The sequence below is a fragment of the Diospyros lotus genome, chromosome 14 (genome assembly GCF_014633365.1).
Source record: "Diospyros lotus cultivar Yz01 chromosome 14, ASM1463336v1, whole genome shotgun sequence".
NCBI classification, from domain to species: domain Eukaryota; kingdom Viridiplantae; phylum Streptophyta; class Magnoliopsida; order Ericales; family Ebenaceae; genus Diospyros; species Diospyros lotus.
The window spans coordinates 19,327,126-19,353,910 of NC_068351.1; the positions used below are offsets into that span (position 1 = coordinate 19,327,126).

A 26,785-nucleotide genomic window follows, 5' to 3' on the forward strand; every position below is an offset into this window, starting at 1 on the left:
CCTTCTCCTTTGCGCGGCTTGTGTATGGACGGTAAAAGAACACCCACGTTTCAAATCGATGCCAAAAGAAACGGGAAGAGTGAATGGCAATACGTTTTTCAACTCTTGAAAAACGACACAAAAATCACTATCTTTTTTTTGGACAACCTATAAAGGGATATTTATAGTGAAATATCTTAGGGTTTCTAAAACCCTAATAGATTGGGCTTAGCCCAATAATTCTAATTTAATTAGAATTTTAAGTGGGCTTATTCTAGTCTAACTAGAAATATAATTAAATGGCCCAATCCTTTTATAGGTTAAATAAAATATTATGGCCCAAAACTAATTCAAGCCCAAATATATTTTATTTAATATTTAGCCCAAATCTAATATTTAATATTTGGCCCAAATCTAATTTAGTCCAAATATAATATTTATTTTAATATTTGGCCCAAATCCAATTTAGTCCAAATATAATATTTAATTTAATATTTGGCCCAAATCTAATTTAGTCCAAATATTAATTTAAGCCCAAATATATTTTATTTCCTATTTGCCACTCCAACAAATAGAAAATTATTAAATTAGAAACTCCTTTCTAATTTAATTAATTGTCATTTTTAGGAAACAGTTTCCATTATGACGACTCCTCGTCATATCGATGTCATTACGTCTATTTGTTCTTTTTCCGTGAGAACCTACGATGGCAAAACTTCTTGTCAAAATGTCCCACTTAACCATACGTCCACTCTCCTAGTTTAAGCCAGGGACCGTGCCTATTGCGTATGACTCATTAGGCTTCCGAATATGTTGGCAATGTGTCGGTACAAACACATAAGACAAGATTGGCCTCTAGCAAGGCATCATCCCTACCCAATTATTCAGAAGGATTCATAATCCGCAAATAACCTTTCACAAGCATGGTTACCGTGTAATTCGATCCTCTCGTCAATATATCTTATGTGATCTCAAGTATGGCGATGTGTTGCTTGATAACGATCACATGAGTTTTCTTCGGTCTTCTAGATATCTTCACTTAATAGAAAATAAATCAATAACTCCTTATTGATCTCTTTTACCATGGCCATGGATTTAAAGTGAATATCCACCGAAGGCGCCTTAGATACATCATCATCTATCAAGGGATAGACGAGTCCCATCTTGGTTATGCACCCATCTCCATAAGCCTCACGATATAGCCAACGATTGCCCACGTGCAGCCTTTATCTAAGCCCATCGAAACGATATCAAAGCATATCGATCTTTTTATGAGATGACCATGACAACCTCAGGTCCAAGGATTAGTTACACCCATCTCGTATGAGAATTCCATCAACATATAACCAAAATGGATTCTCATGGCGAGTCATGTCCAGTGACACGTTCTCCAACATTGGTCACCTATGTACTTGTCTAGGCATCCCCATGCCTATGGGTGTGAGACCCCCATTGCTATCACATAGCAAAAACATAGCACATACAAGTCTTACCGCAATTGTCAATGTCCATTCTTGACATTGCTATGACTTGGGACGTTTAATGATATCTAGAAACTGTGATGCATCATCTCACATCTTTATAGATTATTCACAGTATACATCATATGGACTTCTATCTAGTTTCATTCGGTTATTACAATAATAACAAGAAACTAATAGAATGACTTCTTGTGAATTTGAATAACTCCTTATTCAAATAATAAGGAGTTACTAAGTCTTTGTGAGGATGTGTGGGTTTAGCCTCATTTGTATGCATTCAGCATACATAAACATGGTTATATTCATATTTACATGCATTGCACCCTTACTAAGTCTTTATGACTCATAAGGTTTTACCTCATGTTGTAGATGATGCAAGACCAAATGCAAGCAGGGATGGTGCCGGGAGACTGTTGTGGCAACTAGCATTGTTGCCCAAGATGTGTGGATGTGTACTCTCATGTATTTCCTTATATGTATTCATGTGTTTGAATATAAGCGTTATTGAGCTCTAGAGGTATCTAGTTGTTGTAATCATAATAATGTGATAGATGACTGTGAGTCTGCGTGAAGTATGTGTGGCTTTAGTTGTTGAAGCCAAGTTCGGACCAAGTAAAGATCAGCGAGGTATGTTCTCATAAATCCCCAATACTCAGCGAAGTGTTTGTTATGCTAGCTTTGTGCCTGGGTCACCTTTGGCTTGCTATGAGGCGAGCTAAAGAGAGGTGAAGTTCACTCGGGTTTCAAGTCTCGGTCTGCTGAGTTTTTCTTGTTTGAGTTGGGACCGATTCCTGAGTGGAGCGAAGGGAAGGACGAAGCCTAGTTTCCTATTGAAACATAGTCCAACTCTTTAGTTGTGGTTCGTTGGGTGAGTGGGAGCAGGTCATTACAGCCGTGCAATGCAACAAGTAAGATATGTAATGGCATCTGCAGTATAATCGTGATGATCAGGCCATGCTACGCCCACATAAAAATACACACATGCGAAATGCTCTAAATGCATATGCTCACCTAGGGTACCCAAGCTAGCTCTTAGACCAACTAGGTCATGCAATGGCTCACACACCCCATCACACACAAAGCATGTCCCTCCAATGAATGCAACCCAATCCCCATGCAGCACACACATCATGAAATGCTCAAAGCCAATACGGGAATCTGGCTGTACCAGCTCTTTTGGCTCGTCTATTGCTTATCGCAACAGTTAATGACTAGCACCCATACATCCAGCCATTGACTACCACGACCCACGATCGACAGTTAGTGGCTTTGTACTTCGTACCCTTAGACACACATAAATAACATTAGATCTATATACTCTAGACTTAGCATTTCATAAACTTTCCTCATGACTCTTCATACACTTGCGACATAGCCACCAATATACCATTCTGGTTCTCGTCTCTTATTGTGCATAAGAACCTGCCTCAACACACATATCACTGAGCATTACCCTTTCATTATTAAGACTCATAACATAATCCCATAAAACCATAGCTAACTCTTATAAGAACCTAGCCTCAATGGGTTCGGCATCATTCCCCAAAAAAGTAGAGCAATACAAAGACTCGTGACAGACGTGATCAACGACACCAAGAAACCATTTACTCGACTTATTCCATCGATAATAGACCCATAAATATAACACAAGTCATAGGATGGTTGCCACGCTGATTTATATTATTAATGCGTGGAACTGAGTCACACTGAGGGAAGGAACAGAATATGAGAAACTATAAAGACTTGCATAAGGTTAAAGAACATAAGGAAGGGATAAGAGGCTTGCCTTTAAACGGTCGATTGTTGCCTTTTCTACACTCCCGCTGCAAAGTAAAACATTTTGCAACAAATATTAAGGTCACGGCTTCGTAATACTTAGATTTAACCACGTGAAATATATAATCTACCCATGAAAAATGTATAATTTTCACATACAATGCTTTTAATAATTTTACCCACGTACCTAGCCATTTTAAATACCAAATAACCCCGAGAATTGCCTGATTCCCCTTAATTTCTCCCATTTTCCTCCATTAACAGCTGTTGCTTAAGCCCTCTTTTTCTCCCATTTGTTTCTCAAATAAACCTTGCCCAACTTGGGCTTCTTGAATGGCCAAATTGGCCTTAAAAAGGCACCATGCGGAATCGAACCCGCACCCACGCGGAATTGAACTCGTGACCTCACCTCTTCCTCTCTCGAGCACGACCACCCGTGCTAGCACTCGCCTTCAACCATATTAGTGCCTGCAATTACTCTTAAGGTGACCTTGGCCCCATTTCTGGAATTTACACCAGCCCCCCAGAACTTCTGAAAACCATACTTTCTCTCCCTAGCTTTCAGAAATCAATTAATTTAATTATTCACTTATTATTTCCAAATAAAATAATTAATCGTCCTAATTGCCCACTTCCTCAAACAACATAACTTATTATTTTTCCTTAAGTCCTCAAATATTCAATGATCATCCCAAGCACCAGAATTAATAATGTTTATTTATCTCAAAAATTATAGGATATTACAATTTTTCCCAAATATATTTTCATAAAAATACATAAAAAAATTTTAAAAAAATATAAAAAAAATCCAAAATTTACCTAAGCTCCACGCACCCTCATGTGCTTGTGCGTGAAAGGTTGGTGCGTGTTCTTCACGCGCTGGTTGTCTCCACCCTCTTATCGGTCGCCGGCGATGCCCCGATAGTCAATTTCTTCTTCCAATCTTGGCCTACTCATTGCTCTGATCATGATGGAACCCTTGGGTGCACAAAATGATGGCCGAAAGTGCCTCGATTAGGGGGGTTTAAACTTCAGCTCCGGCAAACCCTCGTGATTCTATTTAAGCTTAAACACCACTCAAGCAAGTTCCAAAACTTCTCAAATTCTCCAAAAATGAACCTCACTCACTCAAGAACAAAAGCCCCTTATCTAAGAATTTCGAATCACTCTCAAAGATACACAATTTGAAGTTTAATTTTTGATGTATTCGGTCACCTCAAACCCTCTATTTATATTCGATTTTTTGTCCAAAACGAACCATGCCTAGTCAAATCCAAGTCATTAATGCTTGATACAACCTTAGATAGCCTCAAATCATGTTGATTTTCCCCGAACACCCTTCTCCCGAATTTTTGGTGACCCTCGGCTATACCCCACCTTACTGACGTCAAATCACGGCCATACTTAGCCATTTCTCAGCCATGCCCCATCCCAATCGACCCACCATGCTGTGGGGCCCATTTTCGTGCCTTTAGATGACCTTAACGACATCGGTTGGAGGTTGGCTGTAAGCACCCCCACCTGGATATCCCAACCACTCGAACTACTCGAATGGGAGCGCCTACGGAAGGAGAAAGAATGAAGCACAAGACATAAACCACCCTGGCATGCATACATAAGAATTAAAACAGCGGAAGCTAAGTTGTACACATGCATGCACTACGGGTACTCCGCTAGCTCAGCGATCATAAGATAAAAAAAACACATACAAACTCCTGTGCCAACATACATGAGACACAAGAAATGACCTAGCACAGTCAAAACTAATAGAGTAAATCCTACTCAGACATCAGAGTTGACGGGGACTGACGGAACTGCTTGTACACCATGCCGACTTTGCCGCTAGAACCTGACTCCCTTGCCCTTGACCCACACTGCCACTACCTGGAATGATGGAAAGCAAAGTGAGTCGAGAGACTCAGCAAACAAAAAGAAAGAAAGGCAGAAGGCTGAACATATCCCGTAAACTCTCCCCAGAACACCAAACCCCCAAGCACACACAAGCCATGAGACAACCAACACAGTATAAAAGCGTAAATAAAAGCACATATCCGTCCCTAGGGCCCACACAAGACACACGTCACCCAAGTTCCATACCAACCTGTTGTTGCCTTATAGGCAAAAAATATCTCCAATAAACCTATGCGCGCCATCCCGAGTCGGTGCTCCTATCACTCGTGTGCTTGCATCGGTTCTCCTTACACCCGAGCTGTAGAATAACCGAGCCGTAGGCTCCCTCAGAACGGTCCTCCCGTTTAAGACCAGTGAACTGTCAGTAACCATGCAATGCACATAAAAATGCAATGGCGTAGTGAGCATCAACGTGATACACTAGCGCCCATACATCCAGGCATCTGGCAATGCTCCACCCACATAGTAAACCACACGCAATGCATATGCCCATGCCAAATGCACTCTAACCATGCTAGAATGTCCGTGCCCAAGCATACTCAATAAATGAATATCCCAACATGCATCTCGTACCCATGTGCATATTAAACCATGAACGGTAATACATCATATCGAGTCCTGCAGTAAATCACATAATGGCAGAGCTAGCTAGTAGTGTCCGGCACCGATCAACGGTCAGTGACTAGGAGTGTCCGCCTGACGATCCACTTTAGGGTCGTACAGTAGTCTACCCCAACGTCACCAAACAGCCGACCCCTGCCTCACTGCTCGATAGCTCTAACCAACTCACACCCGAGAAATCCATAAATAAACCCGCATATCTAGGAACCTAATCCCCAAGTTGGGTTCAGCATCATTCCGAAAAGAATGGGGGGGGTATAAACCCCCGTAGGCACACAACAAATAAAATTCTAGAAGTCCCAGATTTAATTTAAATTATACCAAATGAATAATAACTCAATAAGTAATGCTAGGCGCCGAATTGGAGTAAGGGAGGGGGTAAAATACAAGAAACAACGGGGACTTACACGGAGATTGTAGGATTTACAATGGGGGTTTAGAGCTTGCATTTACACGATTGTTTCTTTCCTTTCTTGCACTCCCGTTGCAAAGTAAAACGTTTCCTAATAATTAATAAAATCATAGCTTACATTAAGCGAATTTAACCGTGTAATATAAATAATTTAACCGTATAAAATTCTTAAACATATAACGCTTCTAGTACTTTTTACCCATGTAGGCACACCGCAAATAAAACCCCAATGAATCTTATATTTAATTTAAATTAAATCATGTCAATAACATCCTCAATTTATATAGTTAATATGCAACACCGAAACGAGTTAAGGGAAGGCGTGGGGTTCATAAAATAAAATGAGATCGCAAAGGTAGAGGGAGCTTCCCTCGTTTTAGCAGATTACAACATTGTTATGCCTACACGCCACTAAAATAAAACACGCTACAAATTAGAATAAATTCCCAAAATTAATAAAATTGGGCCCAAAATAAAATTCCAACCGTGCATAATGATTCACATAGATTTCTCTACTTACATAGCTAATTAATATTCAATTAAACCTAAATTAATCTTGAATTTCTTCTCCAATTAAGCCTCTGCGCGCACTTCTTCTTCTCTGAAATTTCCTTACTACTCACTGCTCAAAATGTATCTCGAATGCTCCCAAAATAAAGAGTTAAAATAGAAAAAAGAGAAGCCGCCAGAAGCTGCCTTGTGGTAGCTCAATTTAGCCCACCGCCTTGCCCAAAACGAGGATGGCTGGAAAAATCTAGCCTAAATTCCTCCCAGCGCGTGCACACCAGCGGGTTCAATCCCACACCTGGTCCCTGGGTCCCTCGCGCACGTGCCGCCTGTGCTACTTGCCATCGTTAACATATACACACACTAAATTAAATTTAAGGCAATCCTACAACAGTTTCTCAATATTACACTTAAATGCCACAACTTCCAGAAATCTCATATATAGCCCCAAAACTCTCATTTCCCTTCATTACACTTATACTCCAAACATTCCTAAAAATTCACCTAATTATTTCCATCATTAGTTCCATAAAGATTTCCAAGTAATTTAATTAATTACCCTTAATTTCCTATTTCCCCAAAACGGCATACACTTTTATTATTTTTCCTTAAATCTCTAAATAATTTAATATTTTCTTTAAACTCCCAAATAAACGATAGTCACCATAAATACAATAATTATGAATTACCAACTGCTCCCATAATAATTCTCAGCTGCCCCTGATTAAATTAATAATCATTAATTATTCCCAAATTACCGGGATATTACATTGGCCGACGATGGTAGTGACTTGGACGGCGGTGGCCATGGCTGTCTTTTTGAAATTTTATATTTTGGCCCCCTATTATTTTTTAATTCCATTTTAACCCTTATTCAAAGTACCCTTTGAACCCCTAAGTTCCAATCTCTTCATTTATCCCAACAAGTTTGAAAAAATATCACTTTTAACCCTAGAATTTAAAATTACACTTAGGCCTGAAACTTAAGTAAAATCACGTTTGATCACAAATCCTTTTGTTTTGCCTCGAACCCACTTCAGGGTTATTCCTTATGCAACACTTAAATCCTCTCGGGGTTCTGTTGCCTTTTTGAAAGTCCCTTACAATGATTCAGTTTCCTAGGCTGCATTGCAGCTGTACCGAAAACAATTCCTATTTTGATTTCTTTTCACATCATAAATCTTTTCTCAAAATACTCTTCAATGATATACCTTTCTTTTTGGAAATTTATGTTTCGGGTATTCCCTTCCATTGATTTGGTAGTTTCGAATCCTTAAACTATCTTCTAGACTTATGTCAACGACACGAAATATGCAATACTTTACGTAATAATGATATATTTATTTATTTCAACTTGGGATATTACATCCATCATAGGAAGAATCGCCAGTGCAAAACGGGTTTAAATGTGCAGAAATTCTAAAAAATTCCAAATTTTAGGTCAATTTTTACAGATCTGATTCAAGCTCAATATTTGGTCAAATACCACAAACAAAATATCAAAATTGAAGTTCAAGAACTCTAGTTTCTAGAATAATAAACGAATTCACATTCAAAAATAACCACAAAAAGTTATTTTACAAAAATTGAAGTTAGACAGAACTCGTAACAGTAAAATGACAAAGATTACCAGTGTCGTTATGGGCTCAAAAATGCCAAATAATACCGGTAATATATCAAAATGAAGCTTAAGAAGTCTAATTTACAACACAATAAATGGATCTCAATTCGGATATAAACACAGAAAGTTATACCCCAAAATGTATAACATGCGCAATTTGGCCAAAAATTAATAACTCTGAATACCAACATCTCAAAATGAAAGAATGTGTTTTATGAATAAAAAGGGAGTTTAGGAACTTGCAAAAATGGAAGGAAGGAGATAGGAACTTGCCTTAGATGTTTCACCCTTCATTCTAACTCGCGAAGAAGCTGCCACGATGGAACGATTGCAAACCCACCACCAAAAAAAGGAAATTGAATAGTGGAAGAAGGATGATGATGGAGGAACAATAGCTGAAACAAAAAAATAGTTGTACCAGCTTGCACAAACCCTTTCTTGAAGCTTCAATGATCATGGAAGAAGGAAAGAAGAAGAAAAGCCCTAACCACTATTGCCCGATTTTTGCTTTTCAATTCCTTTCTCCCTTTCCCTTTTCTCCATTATATACTCACCCACATATACATATACATATATAATATTAAGAGAAATTCTATATGCAATCAACCATTTTGCTCCTCACAACCAAATTCCACAATTGCTCTTCATAATAACCTTCAATTGCTCTTGACAACTAATATTTTTCCCAAAATATCCTCAATGCATAAAGGCATTCTACACCCATTTTTTACTCAAAACATAAAAAAATCGGAGAAGAAAGAGAATCTTAGCGTTCATTCATCATAGAAGATTGAAGTAGGCAAAATCAAGAATCAGTAAAATCAGGTAGGCGAAGGGAAACCACGATCGTCACGGTCTCAAATGGATAGTCGGATGGGTGGCCGCCATTGTCGCAGCCGCTGGTAGATGGACAGATGGGCAACCGCGATCGTCGTGGTCGTCGGCGGTTGCGAAGCACCCGAACCCAAGGGTTCGAGTGGTACTGGTGGGATAGTGGGTGGCCACTACTGCCATCATCACACCCAAACCTTGGGGTTTGGGTGCGTTCATGGGTGGCCACCTCAATGGGGGTTGCCAACAACTGCCAAACAGCTTGGTTGTCGTCATCATGTCCATCGTCGACCGCTACTCTAGCATATTAATTTTTTTAATTTATTTTATGATTTTTTTCTTAAATGTATTTATTTCATACCTTTCATTCTTTAAAGTAGTATTGGTAATCTTACTACTCTATAACAACTCGTGGTTAATCAACCCATAGAGGAAAGTACGAGGCTATTTGACGTAGCAATTATGTAGCATCCCAAAAATTTGGAGACAAGTAAATATAATTAATTTGGGTGTTTGAGGATATTTTAGAATATTTGGAGATCTTTGAGAAAATATTTATTTATGATATTTTAAAGAAATAGGAAATTAAGGTTATTAATTAAATTAATTGGAAGTATTTATGAAAATAATAAAATAAAATATAGTAAAAATAATAACAATAATAATAATAATAAAAGAGTTAATCAAATGAAATGAAATGAAATTAATTAAGTAACATATATATATATATATTTGTATGTGAGTATGCGTGGCTGCTTCCAAAGCCATTCCTTTTTGTGGCTTTTAGGCCACTCAATTTTCCTCCAAAAAATTAGAGTCTTGGGCAGCAAGTTTAAGCCTTTAAAAGGCTCATAAATTAAGGCAATCTGGGAGAGAAGAATTGGGGAGAAAGAAGAGGCGCGTGCGGCAGCTAGAAATGGATAGAAACGTGAGGAAAATGAGAGAAAATTTTGGGATATTCAGCATTTAAAGTGATCAGGTAAGTAGGTAACATTAGTATAAATATTATATGTTTAAATTATGTATTTTTCACGGTTAGATTATGTGTATTATGCCGTAGATTTAATTAATTTGAGCCGTAATCTTGTTATCTCCTATAGAACATTCTACTTCGCATTGGGAGCATAAAAGAGGCAAGAATCGGTCAAATAAAGGCAAGCTCCTAACCCTCTCCTCGCGTTATTTATTTCCCGTGAAATTCCTCGAGGTTTCTTGTATTTTAAACCCTCCCTTACTATGACTCAGTTCCACGCATTAATAATTATAATCCGCGTGGCAATCATCCTATGACTTATGTTTTATTAAATGGGATTATTGTTAATGGAATGAGTTAAGAAAATGATGATTTGGTGTCATTCTTTCTGTCTATCACGGAGTTTCGTACAGCTCCGCTTCCCTTGAGAGTGATGCCGAACCTGTCGGGACTAGGTTCTTAGAAATTGGATGTGGTCAAGATCATAGGATTATGTCAATAGTTTGTTATGAATGTGAAAATGGTTTCCTATGATTGAGAAGAGAAGAGAATGTGAATGACATAATGGTGTCTATGTTGTTATGGATAAAGTGAGAGAAATGTTGAGCTTAAGAGACTGAATTTAATGTTGTCTACGTGTTTCTTAAGGGTATGGGGTACAAAGCCACTGACTGTCGATCGTAGGTCGTTGTAGTTGATAGCGGATGTATGGGCGCTAGTCATCGGCTGTTACAATAAACGCTAGATGGGCCAGAAGAGCTAGTACTCCAGATTCCTGCCCTGGCTTGTGTATATCATGATGTGTGTGCTACATAGGGCTTGGGTTGCATTCACTTGGGGACATGCTTTGAGTGTGATGGGATGTGTGAGCATTTGCATAACCCGGTCGGTCTAAGAGCCAACTTGGGTTCCTTAGGTGAGCCGGTGCATTTAGAGCATATTGCATATGTGTATTCTTATGTGGGCGTAGCATGTCCTGATGCTTGGCTTATGGGGGCCTTGTCATCACATTTATGCTGCAAAAGCCACTGCATTACCTAATTGTTGCACTGCATGGTGAGAATGTGTGATTATAGGTGATTAGTAGGGGTGGTAGGTGTGGCTCACGATAAGACCTTGGGGTGAGACCCACAGCGGCGTTGTCCACGATAAGACTCTGGGTGAGACCCACGGCAACAGATTATGTTGTGAGCGACAGGAATGGACATGTAAAGGAAATGGTATGGAGGTAGCTTATGAAAGACTGCTAACAAGTTTGTGTGTTGGACTTAGGTGCCAGTGTGTGTTTTATGTGGGCCCCAAGGACCGTTTATGTGAAATTTATTATATGTTCATGCATCTAGAAGTAAGGCAGGTATTGGGCATGGCATGACATGACGTTGCATTGGCATGAATTGCATGGAGTGTTATGGGTAGAGTCTTGTATGTACCCTATAGCCTTTCTTTCATGAGTTTGCTGAATCTCATGACTCACGTTTGCTTTACATCATTCCAGGTAAGAGTGTCTCGAGATCGCAGGTATGCTCGACAAAGTTGAGACATGATAGCAAGTGCAGAGTTCTCCCAAGATTAGGTCCTAGGTGTCGCTATGCCTGTGTTAAGATTAATGATTATATCTTTTAGATTGCCGTATGTTATGTAAGCCAGGTGGGCCGAAGTGATGAATGGTTTTGTAAAGATCATGATGAGATGTTATAATGAAGAAAAATTGTGATTTCAAAAAGGGTTGTGTGTGTGTTGTAGATGCGTCATTGTTCGATATCATTTAAATAATGACCCTCTCATGGATCCTCTATCAGCAATAGGGGCTCCGGGAGGCGGGCCGTTAGAAATTATGTAAAAATTTGAACTCACATCTAATGTACATAGGCATGGATATATACAAACATTTTTCATTCACTAACTAAACATAACTTATTGTATATTGACGAGTTGTCACGTGTTGATCGTTGGATACCTACTCGAGAATATGATAGTTTGTAGTCTATTTGAGAGCTACTTGATGATTTAATTACAGACCAGGTAGGTATAGTTTGGAGAGCATGTTTTGCAACTTAATTATTATATTATGACATTGAAATTCAGAAACACGTGTAGGTCATTTGGACACCATATCAGAGGTATCGCGTACATCATCCACTACTTCATATTGCATTCTTTTTAGGTTGCTTTAAGTGTGGAAGCATTATAGAACCATATCATCCTGAGAGAGTGCTAAGATAGTTTGGACATGTACATACTATTCCTCCACCCCCATTATCCCCTGTTTCAGCCAAGCGGGGTACGATCACATCATCATATAGTGTTATTTACAAATTTGTGGATGATAGTTGAATTAGGAAAGATATCCATTTATTGTCGGCACACTGACTTAATAGACGTATCTAAGTCTTGTGGGAGTATACGACATACTATATACTATTGTATCAGCGTATTACACATTAATACATTCAAAACCCTGCACATAGGTAAAGGTTTGATCGAGGTGCTCATGATAGAGTCACCTTGGTTGATATGGTAAGATTAAAAGTTTAGAATTAATTTTTTGTTTATATTTTTTTATGTATTGATATTTGATGTTATTGTGTTTTGTAGCACATCAGAAGGGGATTGTCCACTCTCAATCGTGTCATATCAAGTGGATTCAGTCAGGAGTTAGATACATGGAGACAGATGTGTCTTAAGGTATATGTTATCCTATCCGCTTCTAATAGCTCTCATGCTGGATCTTTGACATCTTTGCATGTACTTTTTAGGCCCCCTCATTTATATATCCATCAACTACTGCTATCACATCACCTCCCGCTACTACTATCACATCACCTCCAACATCGAGTATGGTTCGATCACCTCCAACACTAGTCATAGATCCACCACCTGTCGGTTCATATCCACACCCACGAACACCAACTATCTAGTGAGAAACAAGGAAGAGGAAGAACACGTAGTCATTTTTTGTTATCATACGAGATATTGTATATATTTGGCATTTGGTTTAAATATCATATTAATCCCTATATATCTTTATATAAAGATTACTTAATTAATTCTTTGTCTATAACATTAATTAAGAATTCAGCATGAAAGAAGAAAAAAAAAAACACAAACTTGAATGACTTATTAATTTGCAAAAGGGTTTTATTTTCTAAATTTTTTTGATCATTTTCATATTTATAAAAATAATTACAAAATAATGAAAAACAATAAGATAGAAACAGAAACAGGAGAACCGGGCATCCTGAAAACTCTCAAAGCCTAGAATTCGGGAGTTTTTAATTCTCCCGAACCCCAGGGTTCAGGAAAACCTAAATCTCTTGAACCCCAAGGTTCGAGAGAATTAATGTAGCGACCCGTAAATCGTAATTTAATTTAATTATTAGTTTATTGTGTTAATTTAATTTAGAAGGGATATTAATATATTTCGTTAATAGTCCTAATAATAATAATAAATATAAGAATAATTTTTTTAATCAAGTATCATAATAATAAATTAAATTGGGAGTTTCTCGGAAGTTTCGGGTGTTGGTGTAAATATTAAGTGGGGGTGTGTGTGTGAATTTCAAAAGATAGGGGTGCTGGTGTAAATTTCAGAAAAAGGGACCAAGGACCCTTAAATATAATGGCGCGCATTATATGTGTGAGGGAGCAGCTAGGTCAGGTGGTTCACGCGCGAGGTGGGCTTGGGCGAGGTCGCGGGTTCGATTTTGCGTGAGGGCAGGGGGGATGCGTGCGCGAGGCTGATTTTATTCAGCCTTTAAGCGTCCAAAACGATTCCATTTCGTCTGAGGCAATGGCCTCCCAATGCTGGTCTTGACGACTGCCACGTGGCCTCTTCCCAACCACTCCTTTTTGCACCAATTTAAGCCTAATTCGGGCAACTCTAAACAACGAATTCAGTAAGGAAATCTGAGGAAGAAGAAGCAGTGCACGCAGTGCTGAAAATGGAAGAATTTGAGGGGAAAATTCAAGATTAATCAACGTTTAATCGTGGTTTAATTAGCCTAGTGAGTAGAGAAGCTAATAATGTTGTTGTACTTTTTGTACACTAGTTTTAATGATGAAAAACATTTATTGATTTAATCCCTAAGTCATGAGTCAAGACTATGGTTTTCAGCATACATCAATTTCAGTATCATGTATTTCTTTGTGAAAATGAAAACCAAAAGCATTTCAAGTATCAAGATTTCAAAACCCTATTTTGATTAAGTCTCAAAGGTTAGCACCTTATAAGGAGACATATAAGAAAGAGTTTTCTTTTTGGAAAACTATCTCCCGGTAATTTGATATCAACATTCATTAGTGCTTAAACGATTTTTAGTGAATTTTTCATTAAATAGAAAGTATATATTTTGGAGGTGGTTAAATCACAAAATTGTAAGTTTGTACTAAAACTTAAAATCTATTTTCTTATTGTTTTGGATTTTGATTTTCTAGATATTTTTTATTGAATCCAAATAGGGGGTATTTCGTTATTTACATTTATGTATTAAAGTAAATGGAGGTAAAATATAAATAAAATAAAATGAGGACATTTACTTAAACTAAAGAAATGTAAATAAGCTGTGATATATACATGTTGTGGATTGTGCTTTCAAGAATATTCTTCTTAATATCTGTCATGTTTCCATGCATGTTTTGAAACCCCTTTGAAAAGGTTTTTAATGTTTTCAAGTGCATATGCTATTTCGAAACATCTATGTATTAGCATTTGTTTCAGGTTCTAAACTATGTTTCGAAACCTATATATCATGTTTCGAAACCTCATTTCCAGAGAGGTGTGTTTCGAAATCTCATTTCCAGAGAGGTTTGTTTCGAAACCTATGTCTCTGTCAGCAGAGATCCGAGATGCTTTTTGCTTTGCATTTTAATATTTATCTAAAAGCTTCTCAAAACATTTTTTAATGCATTCTCCATGGCTTACAAAATTCAAATTCAAATTTGAAGTGGAGATCATTATTATGTGTTGGTGGGGAATAGATTATGTCTCCCACTCATTGCTATCTCTTGGTACATATCCAGCTTTAAAGGCTATATGTTTCGAAACATGAGGAGTATGTTTCGAAACCTATGTGTTAAATTGTGATGTTTTGAAACCTATTAAGTATGTTTCAAAACCCACTTTTCTGTCTTGTCTCTAACGGCTATAAACGGCAAGTTTCTATCTCTTGGTATAAATAGCAGGTATTTGAAGACAATATGAGATTGATTGAGAAACAACAAGCAAGAACAAGTGAGCACACACTAGAGACACACACACAAGCACAAATGATCTAAATCAATTCTTTTGACAAAGCTTTCAAAGAAGATCCACTCATCCATTCCTAGATGTGCATTGTGATGTGAAAAATGAGAAGCAAGTGCAAACAATGAGTCTTATCCTTCCAGCTCTCCTCACCTCAAGTTAAGAGGTTTGTACAACCATGTGGTAAGGCATTTATTACTCTTTGGGTTGTAAAGATAAACTTTATTACCTTGTTAATATTGTAAGGTTTGAGTTTAGCATAAAACTCATTGTGGTGTAAAAGTTTGAGTTGAGCCTAAAACTTATTGTGTCGAAGGTTCGAGTTTAGCCTTAAAACTCACTTGGTGTAAGGTTTGAGTTAAGCCCGTAAAAACTCACTTGGTGCCAGGTTTGAGTTGAGCCCGTAAAAACTCACTTTGCAAGGTTTTGGGGTGAACTGTGGTAAAACCCTTGTTGTGGTGATCACTAGTAAAAGTGATTGGGATTGCAAAATCCTTCAAGTGGGTAAGGTTCAAGGTAGTGGAGTAGGCAGGTGCCGAACCACTACATATCTTGTGTGCAAAGTGTTCTTTAGCTTTCATATATCATTATTGCTTATTGCACATGCTTGCATAAGTTTTGTTATCAAAGTCTAAAATAGTTTTCTTGAGAACAAGTTTATACATATACATAGAAAACATATATTTGATATACAAACATCTTTGGTATACTCTTAAATATATAAATCATCTTTTCCAAAGATCATTATTTTGAAATACAAGGTAAAGGATTTCGAATCAAGCAAAATAGTGAAGTAGATTTTGAAACATACATTTCATATTTCAAAACTTGTAAATCAGTGAGCTATATTTTGAAACTTATATAGTAGGTTTCGAAACCTACTTAACAGAAAGGTTTATTTCGAAACATATGGCCTATATTTCGAAACCTAGTATTCTACCAACAATCAAAGTTTTAAATTATCGAAAATCTATATAAATCGCAATTCACCCCCCTCTTGGGATATATTTGCCATCATTAGGAACCAACAAATAATAATTATTCTGTATGGTTGGAATTTCATTTAGAGGCCAATTTTATTAATTTTGGCAAATTATATGATGTTGCAATTTATATAATTTTTACCGCTTTGGGACAAAACAAGCCCAAGGATATCTTCTTCGAGGCAAGTTCCTTTCCCCCTTTGCAACGTTCCTTCTATTGTCAATTTATTTACCCTCCCTTCGTTTGTTTCAGCCTGTTTATTAATTATGGAATTATGAGCCTAGTGATGTAAATTAAATTTAATAAGCTAGCTTCGATGATTTTATTTGATGGTTGCCTACGGGGGTTTGTGCCACCCCCACGCCTGTGGGAATGATGCTGAATTCACTCGGGGATTAGGTTCTTAGTTGTTCTCTATTGTACAGGCCACCCCCACGCCTGTGGGCTAGAGCTGTTGAGTAGTAGAGGTAATGGTCGACTGTTTGGCGACGTTGGAGTGACTATTGTACGGTCTTTCTTAGGCCGTCAGTCGGACACTCCTAGTCACTGACTGTCAACCGATGCCATGCACTGCTGACTAACTCTGTTGTAATGTGGTTACTGCATAACTTGGTATAATCTATTTCTGTTGCATGGTTTGGTATGCACATGGGTATGGGTTGCATTGGGGTTTTCATGTTTTCTTTATGCATGGTCACGGACATCCTAGTATTGTTAGTTGCATCTGGCATGGGCATATGCATCGCGTGTGATTTACTATGTAGGCGAAGCATCTGCATGATGCCTAGATGTATAGGCGCCAGTGTATCTAGTTGATGCTTACTACGCCTTGCATTTTATATGCGCATTGCATGGTTACTATATGTTCAATAGTATGGGATGGGAGTACCGTTCCGAGGGAGCCTAGGGCTCGGTTATTTAGAGGCTCGGGTGTCGGGAGCACCGACCCGAGGAGTGCGCACAGGTTTATTGAAGACTTATGTTTCCTTACAGGGTAGCAACAGGTTGGTATGGGATTTGGGTGTCGGGTGTCTTGTGTGGGCCCCAAAGACCAGTATGTGCTTTCATTATACTATACTCTTGCATGGTAGCGTCTCATGGCTTGTGTGTTTGTGTGGGACTATGTGTAGGGAGTTCACTTCTTCTATTTAGCTTATAGCCCTTTTTCCTTATAAACTTGTTGAGTCTTGCGACTCACCTTACTTTCCATCATTGTAAAGTGAAAGTTGAGTGCGAGGACCGCAATACCTAGTAGCTAGCCATGTCAGTATGGTGTATAGTCAGCTTTCCCCCGTTGTCTCTGATGTTTTGATGGGATTTTGGTCCCTTTATTTTTTACTGTCCCGGGTCGTTCCTTATATTTTCTACTTGTTGGCATAGGTGTCTGTATGTATTTATACACCATGGGACCGCTATTCTATCGGGGTACCCACGTGCGTGCATGTATATAGCTTTGCTTTCGCTGTTTTATTTCTTATGTATGCATGCCAGGGTAATTCTCGTGTTGTCTTCCATTCTTTTCCCTATCGTAAGCACTCCCGTTCGATTAGTCCGGGTGGTGGAGATATCTGGGCAGGGGTGTTTACATTGTTGGTATCAGAGCATTGTGGAGTCAATTTTGGGGGGGCGAGTAACTATATACTAAGGTTGTTAGGTAGAGTTAGGGTGTTAGGTCGTGTCTTTAATTTCGAAATGCATTCTAATTATTCTTGGTTATGTAGGAATCATGGATGCACCCCGCAGACTAGGTCGTGGTCGACCGCCAATGCGAGATCGAGGACATCTTGTCCCTACTCATGAGGCACCAGCAGGTGTAGGGGGTGAGCGACAGCTAGGGCCTCCGGATATACAAGAAACATTGGCAGGTATTTTATGGGCCATGGATGTATTGGCAGCATCGCAGTTACGTCAGGAGCGTCATCATGACAATGGGATCACTACGGCCCAAACATCACACTCAGGTACGCCGGGGGCAGAGGATAGTTTTGGTGCTGCACTACTTAAGGATTTCATGGCACTACGCCGCTAGAGTTTAGAGGAGGTGCAGACGCGACAGAGGCGGAGGACTTGTTGTTGGCAGTAGAGAAGCACCTGAGATCGATGGGTTGTGTAGAGGCACAAAGGGTTGGACTAGGGATTTTTCTTTTGCGAGGAGATATCGAGCACTAGTGGGAGACTACCAAGCAGTGATTTGGTGATAGAGGGCTGACATGGGCACAATTTATGGCAGCATTCAATGAGACTTACATTTCTTCTTTGGTCTGAGAGCAGAAAGTACTTGAGTTCATTGAGTTGCAACAGGGGAACAAGATCGTCACTCAATACGAGACAGAGTTTGTGGCCTTATCACGCTATGCCCCAGAGGTGGTGACCCCTGAGTCTCGTAAAGTTAGTAAGTTTCAGAGGGGGTTATGAGTTGAGATCCGCCAAGCTATGGCGGCCATTGAGGCACCAGATTTTCCTTACAGTTGTCCAGCAAGCTCATGCAGTTGAGCGGGACTGACTGGAGATCCAACCGGATCAGTCAGGGGTGAAGGGAGCAGGAGGCAACAGCAAGAAGAGGAAGTGGGATGCAGGCTTTAGCAAGAGTTCAGGGGGATTTACACCATGCAGGCAGTGTGGACAAAGGCATCAGGGAGAGTGTTGGGATGTGCCCCGGGATGTGTTCTACCAATGTGGTCAGCCAGGGAATTTGAGGAGGGATTGTCCACAAGGATCTATACCAGCTACAGGTTAGGACGTTATCTATTTTCGTTATGGACATAGTGGCCATCGAGCGAATGTGTGCACACAGCCAGCGTAGGTGGGAGGATTGTGAACTGGAGGAGCAGGACCTAGGCCAGCTCAGAGGCAGACTACACCGAGGGCACAGGGACCAGTAACACTATTACCCCTACCGATGGCACAACACCCAAGGCCCACAGATAGGCCACACGTGTAGGGGAAGGCATTTGCAGTGATGGTAGTTGAGGCGGCTGAGGGCAGCGACACGGTGCAAGGTATCATTTCTCTCCATGGTCACGATGTGCGTGCTTTATTTGATACAAGTTCTACACACTCTTTTATAGAACCCCATATATTGCATAAGATCCCGATTCCGTGTAGCCCGTTGCCCTATGATTTGTCTGTTACGATACCCAGATGGATGGTATTGTTAAGGAGTGAGATGGCCAGGGAATGTGAGATAGGGATTCATGATCAGGTATTTTTAGGGGATCTGATTGTTCTAGCTATTCAGGATTTTGATTTGCTATTAGGTATGGATTGGCTCTCATGGAATTATGCTCAAATTGACTGTCGACAGAAGGTGATTTCGTTTGAGTACCTAGGGAGACCAGTTGTTGTATACCAGGGTGTAAAGCTAGTGGTGACTACGCCAATGATATCAATTATGCAAGCTGAGAGACTTATACGACGAAGGCGTGAAGCGTATTTTGCATTCTTGACCGTGGTAGTTGGGGAGAAGAAGGAGTTGACTACCTACCCTGTGGTGCGAGACTTTCCAAACGTGTTCCCAAATGAGTTGCCAGGACTTTCGCCGTACCAGGAGATTGATTTTTCTGTCGATCTGATACCAGGTATGCAGCCCGTTTCTAAGACTCCTTATCAAATGGCTGCTAATGAACTAAAGGAACTCAAGGTGTAGCTATAAGATCTTTTGGATAGAGGTTTTATTCGACCGATCATGTTGCCATAGGGAGCCCAATATTATTTGTGCGTAAGAAGGATGGGTCTATGTGACTGTGCATCGATTATCAACAGCTTAATCAGGTAACAATTAAGAATAAGTACCCCCTACCCTGTGTGGATGATTTACTAGATCAGTTGCGTGGTGTGTCGATGTTCTCCAAGATAGACTTGCGGTTAGGTTATCATCAGGTGCGGGTCAAAGATGAGGATATTGCAAAGACAACGTTTCGTACACGTTACGGGCATTATGAGTTTGTGGTCTTGCCATTTGGGCTGACCAATGCCCCTACAGTATTTATGGACTTGATGAATCGGGTGTTCAAAGAATATATGGATTCCTTTGTAATAGTTTTTATTGACGACATCCTAGTCTACTCACCGAGTCCTGAGATACACGAGGTGCATTTGAGGATGGTTCTGCAGAAGCTCAGGGAGGAGCAGTTTTATGCAAAGTTCTCTAAAGGTGATTTTTGGAAGACTCGAGTTGTATTCTTGGGACACGTGATCTCAGATGAGGGTATCTAAGTAGATCCAGAGAAGACCAGAGCCATGATGGATTGGCCGAGATCGATGACAGTGACAGAGATTCAGAGTTTTCTTGGTCTTGCTAGGTATTATCGACGGTTCATAGAAGGCTTTACATGATTGGCATCACCGATGACAAATTTGACAAGGAAAGGCGTCAGATTTATCTGGGACAAGTCATGTGAAAGATCCTTTTAGGAATTGAAGCGACGTTTGACTTCAACGCCAGTACTGATGATATCCAAGAGTGGTTCGTTATTTACTGTATACAGTGATGCTTCATATTCAGGGCTAGGGTGCGTTTTGATGCAGGACGATCGAGTGAATGCTTATGCATCTAGAAAGTTGAAGAGGCATGAAGAGAATTATCCTACCCATGATCTGGAGTTAGCGGCTGTAGTGTTTGCTTTGAAGATTTGGAGGCATTATCTTTATGGTGAGAGAGTTCAGATATACATTGATCACAAGAGCCTTAAGTACCTCTTTCCGCAGAAGGAACTCAATATGAGACAACACCGCTGGTTAGAGCTGCTCAAAGACTATGACTGCAAGATCCTCTATAACCCAGATAACGCTAATGTGGTAGCAAACGCCTTAAGCCGCCGTGGAGCATCAGTTGCATCTATGATGGTGCAAGAGTGTTTCTTATTGGAGCATATGAGTGACCTTACAATCTCAGTGGCACCAGACAATCCTACCCTATATTGTGCTACCATGAGTATCCATTCAGAACTAGAGGATCAGATTCGGGATCAACAGTGACAGGATGTGGAGCTTGGTAAGATCATGGTTGACATGGAGAGGTTTAGACCATTGGGGTATAGCCAGAGGGGCAACGGTTTGCTATTGTTTCGTGGACAGATTTGTGTGTTGAATGACAGGGACATCAGGCAGAGGATCCTAAAGAAAGCTCATCGTCCTCCCTATACTATACATCCTGGAGCGACGAAGACGTATCAGGGCTTGCGGCGACAATATTGATGGAGTGGCATGAAGAGGAGTGTAGCAAAATTTGTATCACAATGCTTAGTGTGTCAACAAGTCAAAGCTGAGCATCAAAGACCTGTGGGATTATTACGACCTTTAGCTATTCCGGAATGAAAATGGGAACCCAAAGCTATGGATTTTGTCTCAGGATTGTCGCGATCCACCGGGGATTTGATTCGATATGGGTGATTATCGACTGGTTGAATAAATCAACACACTTCCTACCCGTCAAGAAGACCTATCCTATTCATTGACTGGCCAAGTTATACATTGACGAGGTGGTGAGACTGCATGGAATACCAGCCAGCATTGTATCAGACAGGGATGCTTGGTTCACCCCACAAGTTTGGGAGTCGTTATAGAGTGTTATGGGGACCCAATTGACTTTCAGTCTAGCCTTCCACCCTCAGACCGATAGGCAGTTGTGTGTGATTTAATTAACCTAAATTATGGTGTGAAATTATAATGCTTATGTACCAGAAATTATAAGTATTTTCTTACTATTATATGTGTGTATAAGGTATATAGTAAAAATATTATAATTTTGTAATGGGATTTTGTATTATGGTAAGTATATTATATAAATTCATATGTAAGTATGTATGTATGTATATTATAAAGGTGTATATGTATATCTGCATATATATAATTAAAAAAAAGGAAAAAATCACCGAAAATCTAGAGTAAGCGCACGGCTAGAGCATGGTCGCGCCTGTAATCGGCCGATAGAGGGTAAAGGGAGCTTTAAATGCTCTCAAGGACGTCAGTAATAGCTTCTAAGGCACGTGGGTGCCTTGATGGGACGTCACGATAGAGTTTTGGCTATAAATAGCCGAGTTTGCGCAAGCCCCATTCATCCAAAAATTTCATAGCTAAGATCGGGCAATTGGGGCAGTGTTAAGAGGATTTGAGAGTGGGGTCTTGGTCTTTGAGTCGTGGGTAAACTTTCTAGTGATTTTGGTGGCCAACGGAACAGCAAGGAGGTAGAATTGAGCACTCACCGGAAATCGAGATATTTTTGCAAGTCACCGAAGCTGAGGCTTCAAACACAAAATCGAGATATTTTTGCTATGTTTTTTGCAAATCTAAGGTTGTTATTGAGATCGAGGGGTCAAAATTTAGGGGACCAGAAGCTTCTTTCGAAGCTTTGGGAGGCAGCGGGGTCGCCGGCAGCAAGGGGTCGGGCGCGTGGTCGCACGCACCCGCAAGTGAGGCGAAGGCACGTGGCCCGCACGCACTCGCCAAAAAGAAATAAAAAAGAAAAGAAAAAAAATAAAGAAAGAAAAAATAAAAATAAAAGAAATAAAATTTTGCAAAAATTTTATTAAAACTGAAATTTTATTTATGTCTTGTTTTATGGAAAAATATTCTGGAAAATGTTAAATTAGTCATTTATTTAAATAGTTTTTCTATTATGGAAATAAGGAAAAAATAAGAAATTAATTTGGAAAATTCCAAGAAAATTTCAAAATACTAGAAATATTATTTAAGGAATATTAGTACAGAGAAATTAGATTTTATGATAGTCTAGATAATTTTTATGTAATTTTTGAAGAAATAAAGATTAGAAATAAAGAGAAATTGTAGAAATTATGAGAAATAGTAAATTATATTCTGAACAATAAATATAATGTTTAGGAGTCCTTGAGGGCAAGAAGCTTCAGAAATAGCCGCTCGACACGCTTTTCGAGACAACTTAGCTGTAAGTGTACCGTTTCAAGTTTAATACGATTATAAATGTTTATCTTCGAGAATGCTTACATTATATTGACATACTATGAGATGTACCCATCACTTAGATTGCATCCATGACATGATTATAAAATGCATATATACACGTTGATGTCATTGACCACATGTATATGAGGCCGTAGGGAGTACGAACTGGCACCGCTGCCTTACCAAGGGTGCACCCATACACCTCGGGTTCGAAAGAGGTGACCGCTAAAATGGTAGGTAGCATGAGGGGTGCAGTTGACACCTACGAGGAAAGACATTGCATACACACATGACATAGCATTATGTACCCTTACTTAGATGATTCATCATCTAACTTGGGTTTGCCCCTGGAACATTCAACGTTTCAGTCGGGACTTGCAGTGATGATACCGAGGTTAGAGATATGTAGTGACGACGTCAAGAAACGAGTAAATGTGTCATGTTATGTTGTAATATGCATAGATTAAGAATTATGTACATTTGTATTTATCTTCAGAAGCTTATGTAATCACTATGTAATAAATGCCATGTTCGGTTATTCATGTATTTATTGCCATCGGCAGGTTCGATTCAGCTTTCGCTTTGTACTTATTTTCTAGTGTAAATATCTCGTCTAGCACTAGATAGGTCTTAGGAAATTTCGGGAGCAATGTAAAAAAAAAATAAAAAAAAAATAAGACCCAAATTTCCTAAGGCATAACACGCCCCGAGAAGGTGGGCTGTTACAGTTGGTATCAAACCTCAACTAAGTAGAATACCTAGAAAGAAAAAATTAGCACTTATATCGAGGATCTAAGAAAGCTATGAGTACCAACTCGAAGATAGATAGGGGTACTAACAGAAGTTGTGATGACAAGATGGCTGAAAATTTCTCAGAGAAAGTTTTAGTTGATCATTGGGCACACCGTCTAGAGAATCGGATCCCGGAACCAAATGAGGGTATTATGGAACACTTAGTTCAAATGGAAGAAATCCTTGACGACATACCCCAGAGTTATCGACTCTGGCCTAATCTAGTTTAGCTCTAGATAGACATGATGGTCGGTGTTTTGGAGGGTCACCTACAGGACTTCACAGATTGGGTTCGACAAGGCGAACAGTTCCCTGAATTCCGTCTTTACTGCGCACAGATTCGTGAGCTACTAGTGGAGCTATACGAGCCAGTACTAGTGGATGAGCCCGACAAAGAAAGGGAGAACCCGCTTGAGGAGGAAGAGGAAGAAGATATGGAGAACCCGATCGAGCCAGGAGAAGCATGAGAGATGGGAGATCTGATTGAAGCCGAAGAAGAAGATAACATACCCCTATTCTAGGTCGGAGATGACTTTCTCGAGTTTGAGGACACGGACTCTGAAGACGAGGAAGAGATTGAAGAAGCGATGGACGATCTCGAGGCACCACCATATGAATCTGAAAATGAGAAGAACGTTTGGATTTGGAGGTCATCGGGACCAAAGTAGATCTAACTGGAAATATTCTAACTATCTACGTGACTTGTGTAGTGTGATGTCTAAGATCTATGTGACTTATGTAGTACCTATGACATTTTACAACTGAATGTATAATATCTATAGAATTAATGAAGGATTTACCTTATCGGATGGCAAGACCCTGTTATCTAATCCAGAATGCTACTTTCTTTTCAGATGGTGAATACTCAAAGGAGGTTAGCAGTAGGACCTAGGACGCCCAACCAACAAGCTAGCAATACAGAAGAAAACACAAGTGGGCACCCGAAAGGCGATTCCAGCCAGGAGACTAGGAGTAGTCGACTAGATCAAATTGAACGAATACTGGGGAGCATGGTGGGGTTCATGCAAGGGACTCACTCCTGGAACGGCCATACGATTAACATGCTCGACCTCTACCGTCGTAAAATCCTCCCACCTTTCAAGGGAAACTTGGCGCAGACCCCAGTGAAGGGGAATTCTGGATCGAGAAAACAGAGAAGCTGCTAGACCACCTACATTGCGGAGAAGAAGAGAAGGTCAATTGTGCCACCTTCATGCTGCAAGATGAGGCAGATAGATGGTGGAAAGGAGTCAAGAGGGAAATGAGCCCTCGAGCTAGGGCACCCTACATCACCTGGGAGCGATTTAAGGAACTCTTCAATGAGAAATACCTTTCCCTGAATTTAAGAATGAAGAATGAGAGAGAATTCATGGAGCTAAAACAAACCGGAGACATGACTGTCGCCCAATACGAGGACGCTTTTAGCCGATTGATCAAGTACATGCCTATTTACGAAGGGGACGAAAGAATCAAAGCTCAGAAGTTTTGGGGGGGACTAAATTCGAAGCTTCAGAGGGCCTTAAGCAGTATAAGTACTCAGTCTTATACAGAAGTGGTGTTGCAAGCTTTTACCACTGAGGCCAACCTAAGCCGAATCGAAGCTATCCAAGGAGAGAGTCAGCAAGGAAGCGGTCATAAAGCAGGCAAGAAGCTGGAACTCTAGAAGCCAAAGTTCAAGCCTGGTACTCCGTGCGCAAGATGCCAAAAGCAACACCCTGGAAGGCCGTGCCTGCTTGGAACAAAAGGTTGTTACAACTGTGAAGAAATGGGACTTCTCAACCAGAACTGCCCAAAGAAAGGGATCACTTGTTTCAACTGCCAGCAGACAGGTCATTTTGCAAAGGACTGTCCCAAGCCGCGACTGATAAATCAACCTCAGGGGACGTCAGGAAATGCTAGAGTGCAGTAAGGAAGGGTGTTTCATCTGACACGACAAGATACGACCAAAGACCTAACCCGTAATTGAAGGTATCATGTTATTATCTAGTATTCACATGCATGTTTTGATGGATTCAGGCGCAAGTCATTCATTCATTTCACATGCATTTGCTGAAGTACTAGAAGAAAAACAAGAAAACTTCAATTGTCGTATGATTGTGGCAACCCCAATGGGGAAGTCTCTATAAACTTCTTCAGGAAACAAAAATAGGAAGATTCAGATAAGAGAAGTTGAATTCTTGGTGGATCTGGTCCTTCTGGAATTTCAAGATTTTGACGTGATTCTAGGAATGGACTTCCTAACCAAATATAACGTTACGTTAGACTGTAAAGCTAAGACGGTCTGTCTCAAGAGCGGAGACTCGAACATCAAGTTTCAAGGACAAAAGAAGGCAAGTGAGCGGAAGTGGATCTCGGCTCTAAAGGCTAAGAAACTATTACGTCAAGGAGCACAGGGATACCTGGATTATGTCCAAGGGAAAGGAGAAGAGCCGTTAAAAATCGAAGAAGTTCGAATCGTTAGGGAATTCGGGGATGTGTTTCCCAAAGAATTGCCTGGGTTGCCACCCCAGAGAGAGATCGAGTTTTCGATAGAAATTGTGTTAGGGGCAGGTTTAGTTTCAATATCCCCATATAAAATGGCCCCTGCAGAACTAAGAGAATTGAAGGCCCAACTTCAAGAGTTGTTAGACAAGGGGTTCATCAGACCAAGTATGTCGCCATGGGGCGCACCAGTACTCTTTGTTAAGAAAAATGATGGGAGTCTGAGGATGTGTATAGACTATCGACAGCTAAA

At 39.9% G+C, this 26,785-nt stretch overlaps 1 protein-coding gene across 1 annotated transcript; it reads left to right on the forward strand.

Moving 5' to 3' along the window:
- The first annotated feature begins 24,579 nt into the window (after positions 1–24,579).
- Positions 24,580–25,714, forward strand: LOC127790928 (uncharacterized). The gene is made up of 2 exons (XM_052320661.1): positions 24,580–24,715; positions 25,170–25,714. Exons 1-2 carry the CDS (start codon positions 24,580–24,582, stop codon positions 25,712–25,714), a joined length of 681 nt encoding a protein of 226 aa, XP_052176621.1.
- Positions 25,715–26,785: the final 1,071 nt, after the last annotated feature.

Bases quoted from the DNA above. Each gene is read 5' to 3' on its own strand.
- LOC127790928 (XM_052320661.1), top strand. From the start codon at position 24,580: ATGACTTTCTCGAGTTTGAGGACACGGACTCTGAAGACGAGGAAGAGA. The intron at 24,716-25,169 runs GTAGATCTAACT...AACTTGGCGCAG, and splicing joins TGGAGGTCATCGGGACCAAA to ACCCCAGTGAAGGGGAATTC.